Source organism: Agelaius phoeniceus, chromosome 2 (assembly GCF_051311805.1).
Source record: "Agelaius phoeniceus isolate bAgePho1 chromosome 2, bAgePho1.hap1, whole genome shotgun sequence".
NCBI classification, from domain to species: Eukaryota; Metazoa; Chordata; class Aves; order Passeriformes; family Icteridae; genus Agelaius; species Agelaius phoeniceus.
Window position 1 is genome coordinate 57,607,182 of NC_135266.1, and position 13,293 is coordinate 57,620,474.

Below are 13,293 nucleotides of genomic sequence, written 5' to 3' on the forward strand. Positions count from 1 at the left end.
ATTCAGTGGACTTAGTGAAAAGGTAACCTCTTTGTAATCAGTTTGTGCTCATTGCCTACTGTCCTCTCTGGGCATCTCTAAGATGAGTCTGGTGCAATCCCATTTACACCCCACACCATTCCTCACAGGTGATTATATATATTAAGATCCCTCTGAGCCTCCTCGTTTCAGGCTGAACAGCCCTAGCTCTCTCAGTGTGTTCTCACATGAGAGATGTTCTAGTCTCAGCATCTTCGTGGCCCTTGACTTTGCTTGGATATGTTTGTGTCTCCCTTGTACAGGGGGGCCAGAGCTGAGCTCAACACTGCAGATGTGTCTCACCAGTGCTGAGAAAAGGGGAGGATGCCCTCTTGTGACCTGCTAGCAATGCTTTTCTTTGGTCATCTTTGCCACAGAGCCACAATACCCATGATCAGTATGTTGTCCACCAGAGTCCCCAGTTATTTTTTTTAAAGATGCTTTCCAGCCAGTTAGCCCCCCTCAGTGCTCCTGGATGAGGTTTCACCTCATCACATACAGGTCTTTTGCTGGAGTTCATTAGGATGCTTATGTGTCAAGCTTTTTAATGTTCTTCTGAATGGGTCAGCTGTCGCAGACATCTTTTAGTTAAAAATCTTTCCTTAAGATTTTTTCCTCCTGAGAAGCTGAGAGGCTTCAGGAACAAAATGTAAATAATGGTTATCTGCTGCTGTGGAATGCAACAGGTGCATCTGTGATTGGTTTCGTCTGCTTGTATGTAATTAATGGCCAATCACAGCGGAGCTGACTCGGACAGAGAGTCTGAGGCAGGTGCCTTTGTTATCATTCTTGTCTATTCTATTCTTAGCTTAGCTAGCTTCTGAGATGAAACTTTTCCTTCTATTCTTTTAGTGTAGTTGTAATGTAATGTATATCATAAAATAATAAATCAAGCCTTCTGAACATGGAGTCAACATTCTAGTCTCTTCCCTCACCTGAAAACCCCTGTGACCACTGTCACAGTCAGCCATTATTTTGAATTTTGCACGATATGCAAACTTGATCAGACTGCACTCTATTCCATCATTCAGGTCATGAACAAAGATATAATAAATATTATCCCCAGTATCAAGTCCTGGGGTACACAATTTCAAAGGCTTAGCTTTCTGTTAATTCTTTTATAAGTCCAGTTTACCTAGATGTCTCTCAGAAACACTTGCTTTGAGAGTCATTCTACTGTATCTGGCACCAATATAAATAAAACTGGATAATCTCTGTGGAAAACTCAGTGTGAGTTTACAGTGTTTTTTTTCTGTTGTCATAGAAAGAAGGGCTTACAAAATCACAATGAACATCAGAAATGTTTTATTAACATTTTTATTAAAATGCTCAATGTTAAGATGATTTCACTCTCATTCCCATTATTTAAATGAGAAATTGTGATCCAACTGAGGTGCAAGAATTGGTACCTTACACCACTGAACTATTTTTATATCTCTGTGGTAAAGAACCACCTCTTACCATAGCTTACCTTTGGTTTTGTCATATGAGCAATCTTAAATTAAATTTGTGTAAGTATCAACCTTAATTTCAACAGCTGATTTGAAAGGGACAGCTGTCTTTCAGGCTTCGTGAAGGGTGGAGTTTATTTTGAATTTAACTTGTTTTAAGCTCTCTGGAGCTTGGAGCCCTCTTTGTTATTGTGATTAGAGTCAAAATGTATCTATTTCTAAACCATAAAAGCACTCTAGGACAGCTCAACAATGGACCAGTTTATCAAGAGCAAACAAGATGGCATGAAACCCACTCTTCTCAGCTAGATTTATGGAATGGGTTCATCAGTCATTAGAAGAAATCATACTTTTTTAGATTATACTTGCCAAGGCTCTGAAGCACTATCAAAGGCTTTCTACTTTGTGTTGGACACAAGTAAGACATGTAACTCTTCTGACACTGGACTAGAGTGTTGATTTGAAATGTGAGGTATGTGCATGTGTTTTGCTTTTGGAAGGACTGTTATGTGTCCTTTGCCTGAAGTCACTGCAAATAGTGATACTTTTCTTAAGTTTCATTTAATACTTCTAAATCTAAAAGGAGCTGTCCTTTCAGCCAGTCCATTCAAAGCATCTGGCACCTGTTTCTGCTTTTAACTGTACACTGGAAATTTTATTTTTCTTACTGCATTGTAACCAGGTTCTTCCAAAATTTTAGCAGTGTCAAAGGAATCCCTGTGTTCGCGGTCACGGCTCTAGTTTGTGCACTGTTATTGAAAGTCAGACTGATAGTCATATATTCCTTAACTCACCTGTCAGTGAAGATTATCTGGTTGCTGCTATGGCTTTACCAGAAAAAATTCAAAGCCTTATAAAAAGTTCAACTTGAAGTCTACATATCCTGTGCATTTTCTTGACAAAGTTGCTCTTATCATCCACCCACAAATGCTTTGTAAAATTGTATCTGAATTTCATTGGAATGAAGGCTCAGAGTTTAGGTAGTCATTTTTAAATGACAACCAAAATGTTTCAATATTACATTGAAACATTAAGGTTGCTTTATATGTTTATGTTTACAATGTAAAAGCCTTCAAAAAGTCTTCTGCCCTGATCATATATATGGCTGAAGGATCTAGAAATTGTTCACATCAGCACTATGAACACTGCACAGAATCTGACTGCCTTACACTCTGAGACTGAAAACATGGACCCCACATCCAAAACATTGGAGCCCACTGCTGCACTGATGGCTTCATTTATCTTTCTCTCTGTGATCTGCTATTCTGCTTCCTGGAGCCTAAGTCATTCAAAATGATGCATGCCGAAAGCTTTCCTCTTGTGATTTTGTTCGGAGAATGTTACTTCAAATTTAGATGGAGGCCTTTAGTCAGCTGAGCAATGCTTTGTAGCCTCCACTCATCAAAATCAGTCCTTACCTTGTAAAAGCAAATATAAAGGACTTTGCATGATGTCTTTAAAGTAAAGGTGCAACAATAATAAAGTTAAGAGATATAACTTTCTTTTTTCCTTCCTTGTGCAAATAGTCTGGAAACATCTCAGCTGTCGCTGTCCCAAGCCTGGCAATCATTTGCCTCTGAAATTTTTGTATGTAAATGCACAAGACAGGAGGGAGCTAAACCTTCAAGTAGGCTGTGAAGGGCTTATATTTTAATCAGTCAAAAACTGGGTGAAGTATGTCTAACTTGAATTATGTCCTGAGCTGAAGAGAAAGGAAAAAACCAGTGTATATTCTAGCAAACAAGAGTAAAAAAGCATCAATTCTGGTATTTGCTGAATTGACAGGATTTCATTCTTAAGAAGAGGAAAATAAATCCAATACCCTCAGCACTCCAAGTTTGTTGTTAATGTATATGAAGGCTTGAGTGCTGCCAGGAAGTTACATCAAAGATGAAACAAAGATAATTAAACTCGGCTATCCAGCTAACTTCAGGAGTAGCCCTTGAGGTTTTGCATCCTTTTCCTTCTGTATGGTATGGAATCTGTAAGGTCTCTTTTTAATGTAAGTATTTGTGGTCTCTTTTTAATGTAAGTATTTGTCCAAGTTGTATGGTTTTAGTTTCACACGAAACTTAGTGTTTAGCTTTAGGAGCTGGTCCTTTTCATTATCTATAGTATAACAAAAAGCTGCACATAGTTGCAATGCCATAAATAAAGACGGGGGAAGATGATAGTCAAGATTCCTGTAGCTAAATCTCGTAAGTGTAGAGCTTGAGTAAGCAACATCAACAGTAACCATGCTAAAGAATCCATGGTTTGCTTTTCTGAAACTTCTCGGTATTTTACTTTGTGAGAAGAGTAGCTGAATAAAGCTTTGATTCTGTGAAAAAGGAAACAGGCATATTATTATGTTTTCTCCTGGTAAAGTGAACTTTTGGAGTCCTGGTGTTCTGTGGTTTATTTTATAGTGGACAGGTTCAGGGAACTGTAAAAATAAAACATTTTTCATCCAAAATAATATTGTTGCAGCACTCGTTTTTTAAAACCACACTGCTAATGGTATTTGTGATTGTATCATGTCAGTGGACTACTGCTCCTGGAATTATAATATATATAATTTGTTCTTTATAAGTACATGAAATGCAGTTGTCACTACCAGCTGCAATATCTGTTGCTATCGTTATAAGACATTATAGGTGCACATGTAAAGTTAATGATACTCACTGCACTAGAAGAGAAGGGTCTTTAATATTCTTAACATTTTTAAAGATGTAATTATGAAATTAGGTAGTTTATATCTGACTTGGCACTGAAATGTCAAGGGCAAGACTCACCGGCTACTTTGGGAAGTTTACTTCTCCTTTAAATGGTATTTAAAAGACAGTTGTATGAGTTTTAATTAGGTATGATATTAAAAAGTGTTTAAATCTTCTATTCTGCAATCGAGGGAAAAGAGATCATTTAAATCATAAAAGGGTATCTTTCTCAAAGGAATTACTGTGGACTATGTAACTATCTGCAAGCCAACCAGAATTCCTAGTTCTATGGTGTCAAAAGATTGATACACTTGACTAATTAGGAAGCTGGTTGGGACTGGTGCCAGTCATCTGCAGCAGCTTGTGAAAGCCGATTTAAAGGCCCCTTAGGAAGTGTTAATATCGAACAGTATTTGTGACTCTTGTACTGGCTTGGTGGCAATGTTGTATACACTCTCCCAAGGTAATTTAAAAGATTTCTCACATACTGCATGGTAGACTCTCATTTCTTAATCTTCCCATCATAGGCACTTGGACAACATTATTAATAGTGTGGGTACTGATAGTTACCTGCATAACTTAACAGCAATTGTCACAGTCAGCTGCTGATGTAGGTATCAGAAACGGAATTTGGAGCCTACTGAAGTTGTACAAGTTTGAAAACTATGCTTTCTACGTGTTTTGGGTACAGAGATTGTTAAGTATGTGCTTTTATTTGCAGTGGTTGGCTTGTTTCAATACATCCATACAGAACAACTATTAGATGAGTTTTTTCATTCAAGTTTCGATCTTCTACAATTTATTCTTCTAATACTGTTTTGCATGTCAATGGAAGCACTAATCTATAATCTACTTTGTGACTACCAGAATATTTCAGATAAGTGTGAAAAACAGTGCATGTAAATGTTACAGCTTTACTCCAAGAAGTTGTGGGTTTGCAATATATCTGTTGCATTATTTTAAATCTTCTTTTAAAAACATTTTTTTATTAGCCTTTTATAGTAATCAAGGTTTTTATACTAATAAATTGTTACGTTTTTGAAATTACTATGAAATCTGTAGACAGGCTTAAGAGGAAACAGATGATATGCTGAAATAGCATTGAAATTTTTCTTCTGTTATTCCTATTTCCTAAAATTCAACTTATGAACTCTTTTCCATAGACATGAATGGTATCATTTTGTGATACTATTCAGCATTGTTTGAATTGCTATTACCTAAAATGCTTATATGTTTTTCTCCAACATTCATGTTTTTCATGTTTGTTAATGTAACTGATGTATTGGCTCAAAATTTCTTCAGGCATCATGTTGGTTTGAAACTATTCACTGACTATATTCAGTCGAGACATTAGTATTTTAAAGACTTGCATGACATCAGATGGAGAAAGTTACACAAGTAACAAAAAACCCCCTACCAAACCAACAAGAAAAAGACACCAAAAAAAACCAACAAAAAAAAACCAAACCAAAACAAAAGCAAAAAAAAGCAAAAGAAAATCCAAACCTGAATAAACAAATAGGAAGCCAAAGACATATCTGAGTGATTTTTTATAAGGTGTATTCCAAGCCATATTAATAGGTGTAATAGTCCATTAGTTGTAAGAGAGCAAACTCCAGTGTAATAGATAAAGCATGTTATAGCAAACACAAGAAAAATTTTAAAACATTCTATATTTCAGTCTTCATGTTTATTCTATACCTGCCATAAATATAAATGTTAGGAAAAATTATTATTTATTTGCTAATTTTCACTTATTTGGTTTTGTATGTAGCACTTTAGACAAAAGTTGAAAACTAGGCTGGTAGTGCAGAGTATAGAGAAAAGAGAAGAGCTAAGGGTTACTGTTTCCTGGATAAAAAGCTGGTTGGATGGCTGAGCCCAAAGAGTGGTGGTAAGTAGAGTTACATCCAGCTGATGGCTGGCCAGGAGTAGCCCTCCACAGGGCCCAGTGTTGGGCCCTGTCCTGTTAAGTATCTTTGTCAGTAATCTGGATGAGGGAATTGAGTGCCCCCTCAGTCAGTTTGCAGATGACACCAAGCTGGGTGACAAGTGTTGATTGAATTGCTGGAGCACAGAAAGGCTCTGCAGAGGGATCTGAACAAGCTGGATCAGTGGGCTGAGGCCAGTTGTATGAGGTTCAAGAAGGCCAACTGGTGGGTCCTGGATGGGGGTCACAGCAATCCTCTGCAGCGCTACAGGCTGGGGGCAGAGTGGCTGGAAAACTGCCCAGTGGAAAAGGCCCTGGGGGTGTTGATTGACAGCAGCTGAAAGTGAGCCAGTATGTGCTCAGGTGGCCAATAAAGCCACTGGCACCCTGGTTTGTGTCAGCAATAGTGTGGCCAGCAGGACCAGGGCAGTGATTGTCCCCCTGTACTCAGCATCTTGTTATATGCACCAGGTGGTTTAGATCCTGATTTGCATACTCACTGTTAGCGATAACTGCTAACTCTGTCCAAGATGTGTGTTGACCTAGGGAGTTTTGCCCAGTGGGGTATAATGAGATTTCTATCGTGGAATTCTTTATTCCTCCATGGAGATTTTTTTGTTGTATAGTTAATCCCTGGATTCTGTTCTTTGTCCTCCCATGCATACATACAGTGGGGTAACAAGGTTAAAAAATAGAACACTTTCTGATGTCTTTATTAAAGGAAGTAAAAGGAGAGTGTTTAATACTTGCATTTGGTTACCATCTCAGAGTAACATTCATAATTCTTTTGGGGGTTTTTGTGCACATGTGTATATTATTAGGCATTATAAGCATATAATTTAACGAGTAGAATTTTCCTGAACTACATCAATTATTTATTATTGGCCAGAGGTTATTAAATGTAGACGGAAAATGGCTTTTGATTAAAGCTACCTATGGATATCACTATATCCTATCCAGTCCAATACTGTTCACTCTGCTCCCTGCTGAGAAACAATTTTAACTTTTTATCACAATAACTGAATGGTCTTTTGTCAAATGTAACAAATCATATAAAGGACAGCTCTCGAAAGCTGACATGAGACTGATTATTTGCAGTTGTAGAAGGGTACTAAAATGAAAATATGAGTTAAATGACATTTCTCTTAAAACTATGCTTGACTCTCCGTATAGAGAAAGAGGAATGTGAAATGAGTGGAATAGAAATTTGTTCTAGTTCAGTTCTAGAAAACCAAATCTGTTGTAGTTAATTGCAAGAGAGCAATTTGTAAATATTAAAGCACTGGTCAAGGTTTGAAATTAATTGTTTTAATAATAATATTGGTATCCATTATTATTGGTTTTTGTTGATGTTATTCTTTATGCTTTGATATTGCTATGGTAACCAAGAGGGTTCTTTCTTTTTCCTTTACAGAAGGTGAGGAGACTGGAGTGATGGATAGCCTGTTGGAGGCCTTGCAGTCAGGTGCGGCTTTTCGAGACCGAAGGAAAAGGACACCAAGGTCCAGAGGTGAATATTCTATTTTAGATTTTATTTTCTAGTGAAAGTTAAAAGCAATATGGGTCCAGTGCTCTAGAATTTAGATACTGTCAGATTTAATTCGTTAGTACAATGAATTTTCAGGGATGTTCAGACTGTTGCTTATGTCAATAAGACTGGAAATTAATGTACTGAACTTATAGCCAGATCGTTATGACAAGACTTTTCAATACAGCCAAATGTACTTTTAACTTTTTAGGGTTAATAGCTGTATGGGGGAAGCGACAGTTCTCTTGCTCCATAAGTGAGTCTGAGTCAAATTATTTCTCTGGTATATAACTGTCATTTATTCCAAGAAATACCTAACTCGTAATTCTTAAATTCCTAAACTTCTGCTATGTCATGTTATAATATTCTGGTAGCTTTCAAACAGGTGTTTTATTTCCATTGTTTCTTTGCTTTTGCAGACACACCACAAAATCTCAGTCCAACCACACAGCGGCCTGTGCTGAAAGCTTGTAACCATGGTAATGAATCATATTCATGAATTGCATGCACTTCTTAGCTTAGCTTATGTAGTTGAACTGTGCTTTCAAGACTGCTGTAATTTTTTTTTCACTTTTGTACATTAATGGTGTACTATACCATATTGGAACTTGCTTTTTAAGAATCATCTGAATATTACAACCTGAAAACTATACTTACTGATTCCTCTGCAGAGCTCTTCTGCCTTTTGTGGGATTTTTATTTATTTAAATTTTGATTATGTTTTTAAATTGTAGTACTTTTAAAATCCTTAAGAATCATTATGCAAGTTTTTTAGGGTTTATGGAATTGTAATAGAAAGCAGAGATTGTGTAACGTTTCAAGTGTTAGTTACTAAGTGCCTATTATACTGAATCTGAGAACTTTTGGCATTCATTCTGTGTTTCTTTGTCTTGGTTTTTTTGGTGCTATAGCTGGAATGGCTTAAGCTATTGTTTATTAGTGTTAATTCAAAAGGAGTGTTGACTCAACAAGGTTATAGTAAATATTTATTTGTAAACTGCTGAACTATCTCGCTATCAGTAGGACTTATTCTTGCAAGTTACAGTGCAGGTGTGGGTGCCTGTTAGCTTTGTTAGATAGTCAGTCTACAGAATATTGCTATATTGGCTGTGTTTTAATTAAGCTTGAGGAGTCCAGAGTGACTCAGTTGCTCATGACTAGTGGTCTCAGGAAAAAGTTTATATCTGTAGTCCTTCTGTTAAAGAGAAAGTTGAATAATGGGAGGAAAAAGATCTTCTTTCTTAGTTTTTAAAGCAGATTGCACTATTTTTTAATATTTATATGCACTGCGGGTTTTATGGAGCAGATGTCATAAAATTGATTATATTAATTTTACCTCATGTGTAAGTGTTTATTTCTCTAAGTGAGTGTAGCAAAAAAAACCCCAAACCTGTTCAATTTGTCAAATAAAAACAAAATTGAAGAAAATAGAGCTGAAAGGACAGTTTGTCGATAATTACAGAAATTGGATCAAAGAGAAATCAAGTATATTTGACAGGTACTTGTCTAGCACATAACATATTGATATTTAAGTAATGACTATAGAGCACATCTGAATTTATCCTGTAAGTGGTTTTGCTTGTAAGAGCATTCATGTTGGATACTGCTCATATTGGATACTGCTCTTACTGTTCTTATCAGCACATTCCATCTAGGTAGCTGTCTGTAGACAGACTTGTAGATTCCAGTTTTCAAACTTAACTGCCTTTGGTCAAACATGATGGCCATGTTTCAGATTAAAAAACAAAACAACAAAAAAAACCACTCACACTCACCAAAATTTTAATGCTGAAAAATCTTAGTCTAAACCATGGATGGATTTGTACATCAGATGGATATAATTTGGTGCTAAAGTTTGAAGTTCAGATATCTAATTTGGAGAGAAGAGTAAAAGTAAACTCTTGAATCTTTTGTTGTTTTTACCAAAGTCAGTTTTTCCATAGAGCATTTTGAGAAAGTCTCATTCTAAGACATTTTAAAAAATTAATTCAATGTTTCTGTCACTTGTCTTGTTGGTTGAGAAACAGGCTAGTACAGATCTGAGCTTGATTTTAAGGAATGAGCATGTTTTTGATTTGTTGACACTTGTCACAATGTCTATGTGTTACATCTTACTATCTTGAGCCAAATAGAGTACCAAACCTGGTGTAGATTAGGGTGAGTTCAGAGCCTTTTTTTCCTATTTAGTAAAAGCATATGGTCATTTAAGTTACATACTGTCTAGAATGAATGCTAGACTCTGAATGTCAAAGTCAATTTGGGATAATAATAATAATAGTAATAACCTTAAAAAAGTTAATGTGGTCCGTAAAGATAGGAATTATAATGATAAAGTTTCTTTAATTTTCTGAGTTCAACAATGTATGTCAGTATTGTTCTCTGTATCATTTTTTTCTTGCACTTTATATCTGATGCTCAATAGCCTGTTCTTTCTATATATATGTGTATAATAAGTGATAAATGCTCTATACAATGGTCTGTTATGTATATACCATACAAGCAAGAAGTCCATGACTTCAGAAAAACTGGAATATGTTTTTAGACAGAAGTATTGGCTAGGTTATTCCTAATTTGCTATTTTCTTTCCCACCCTTAAATTTCAAATGGATGCCAAATTTTATATCATAGGAAAAAAACCCACTGTCTTACTGTAAAGCTAAAATATGTGGAGATTGCTGAAAGTCCTTAAGTACCATTTCTAGCGCTTTCCATGTTTGCTTCTGTACTGGTTTTGGCTGTTTCAGTTGGCTGGTTACTGGTTTGGTTACTGTTTATTCTGCTGAGACTGACAGATTCATTTATAGTAGATATATTATATTACTGCACACTGCAAATTCATACCTAGGATTCATCATACAGTCAAAAAGAATTACAAGCCATGACTTGAAATGGCTGTCCTGAATCCTTTAGAGTGGAGTAATCTCTGTTGAGCAGGTGCCATCAAGTTCTAACTAATCTCTTCTATTTCAAAACATAACCAACCAAATTAAAAAAAGTGTAGTTTCATCTTTCTGATTAAAGATATTTCTCTTACAAAAGTGGAAACCAAATCAGATCCAAGCATAAATAGTGTATAACCCTAAGCTGGCAATTAAGTGCCTTGCAGCCACACAGTCTGTCTTCCCTGGTGGGATGGAAATAGGTAAAGCTCATGGGCTGAGGAAAAAGCAGCATAATAATAATAATAATAATAATAATAATAATATTGAGGAGGAGGAGTAAAAGGTAGAGGGAGGGAGAGGAATGAAACACAAGAGAAACAAATGATGCACAATACAATTGCTCACTGCTGTGGGCCAATGCTGAGCCAGTCTCTTCCTAGCAATCCACATCTCCTGACCAACTTCCTCAGTTTTCATGCTGAGCCTGATGCCATGTGGAATGGAGAATCCCTTTGGCCAGTTCAGGCCAGCTGTCCCAGCTGTGCTGCCCCCCAGTTTATTGTGCCTCTTCCCACTGAGCACGGCACATGCAGAACATGTGAACATCCCAGAGCATGGGATCCTGACAATTCTTGACTTAGGCACTGCTGAGCAACAGCTAAAACATTGGTATGTTATCAACATTCTTCATAGACTCAGTTCAAAACAGAGCATTGTACCAACTACTAGGAAGGGAATTAACTCTATCCCACACAAACACAGGACAGGAAACTGGTTCCATGTCTCATGAGGCATGACGAGGGAGAGAAATATAGCCTGAATATTTCTTTCTCCATAGCTGTCATATAAATGGAAGCAGGAAGGAAATTTTTCTAACCATTGCCAGTGTCACCCTCAGTACAATGCTACACAAGGTATCAAACTAGCATTTGCTTTTCAGTCTTAGCCAAACCCTGTAAAACAAAATAATACAGAGAAGCAAGCCAACCCTGCTCAGGTCTAGAACTGGGAACTGGAATTGTTTCCTGTAACTAAATAGACTACTTAAGAAAAAAAAAAAGAGAAATAATAAATTTAGTGAAATGCTGGCTAATGTGTGAGCTGTTTTTCTCTTCGTGATCTGTTGAGCTCCCCTGAAATCTCTGGTAGTGTTCAGCTGATATTTCTAGTTAAAAAAGAGTGCTTGTTCTCATGCTACATTCCATGGTAGCCGAATGTGTATTTTTTTATTTTCAATCCTACTGCTTTCTTCTGTTTTTGAACAGATTGCCTCTTTCTAACCTGATATGTGTTTAAAAAAACATGTACTTAAAAAAAGATTGGATGTGGCACTTCGTGCTATGGTTTAGTTGAGGTGTTAGGGCATGGGTTGGATTCAATGATCTTGAAAGGCTCTTCCAACTTTGTGATTCTGTGATATGTAGGTTTTGTCAAGTTTAAATCTGCTCTACTTTTGTGACCAGAATTACCAGTTGTATTTTTAATGCTTGTGACAAAGCCCATCAAGTCACAATATTTCTTGTGGAGAAAAATTCCTGCTGCATAACTAACAGAAGTAATATACATTAAGAATTGCCAAGTCTTGGAAGTGTTTTAATGCCGTAAGAATGCAAGTACTATACACTAGATTTTAGTGGATATAGATACGATTGGTATATTTTATTCCCGCTCATAGTGGTTTTTATTTTTAAATTACCTACTGAATTACATCTATGTGCAAAACTATGTGTTAATGTTACAGTTTGCTTTAACTGCAAAGGACCATGGACTGCAGTAAATATTGTGGTACAATCTTTTGCTGTAATTCCATTTCAGAGCACTGTTTGACACAAGCAAAGTATTAGTATAGTTTTAGTGGTATGCTTAGGATTCAATAGCATCTAATAGAGGAGCTCTTTTATTTTATTTAGGAAGCAGAAGAAAGCACGTAATTTTCAGCAATCAGGATGTTGCACATTAGAAGATCTTCTCAAGCAGCTAATAGCTATGACTGATCTGAGTTTTTCAGTTATTTACAACAAGAGTCAAGGCATATTTGCAGTTTGTATGTTTACTTCAAGCTACTGAAGTCCAGATACATGGAGCAGCATATCCAAGGCAGGGCAGAGCCCACTGCAGCACAGAAAGCTGCATTATTCACTAAGTTTTGGTCAGGTTTTGCAGCCTGCATCAAGTTCTCTGCTGCTATGGCTACGCATTTATTTGCTGTAGCATTAGCCAAGCTAATGCTACCTGAATTGCATGAATACAAATTTGAGATGCAGCTTTGATTGCATATAAACACATACCTCAAATGCAGCAGAAAGAGTTTATCTTTACAAGTTGATCATATTAAAAATGTTGTGAGTAAAGAAAAGCTATAATAAAATGCAAGCAAAAAAATACAGATTGCTTTTTGAGACTGCAGAGGTTGAAAGAAATCTTTATGTCACAATCAGTAATTGCGTTGTGGACAACATTTCTAAAGGTGACTAAAAGGTCTTGTTTCTATATTGAGATCAAACTTCTATTGTAAGAGATGGTTGTAATTATTATAGCTTTTTGTTCAGTAAATCTATACACAATAGAATAATTTTCATGTCACATCTAGTCTGAAGCATTTTAAAGACTTCTGTTAAATAAAACCCTTATATAGTAAAGTCATTCTCTCCCAATTAAGCATAAGGAAACCCTTTTTTCATGTGTGTTCGGTTCTTTTCATCTCATATTTATAATAGAACTGTCATCTGATAGTCATATTAATGTCTCTGCTACCTTTTTTTTGACAAGCAAAGCTGACAGTGAGCTC

The 13,293-nt window shown here is 36.3% G+C and overlaps 1 protein-coding gene across 1 annotated transcript in view; it reads left to right on the plus strand.

Moving 5' to 3' along the window:
* Positions 1–13,293, plus strand: part of DIAPH3 (diaphanous related formin 3) — a 212,388-nt gene that overhangs the window by 148,879 nt on the left and 50,216 nt on the right. The window contains exons 26-27 of the mRNA XM_077173643.1: positions 7,510–7,605; positions 8,043–8,102. Coding sequence (XP_077029758.1) covers positions 7,510–7,605; positions 8,043–8,102 — 156 coding nt within the window. The remainder of the gene's footprint in view (positions 1–7,509; positions 7,606–8,042; positions 8,103–13,293) is intronic.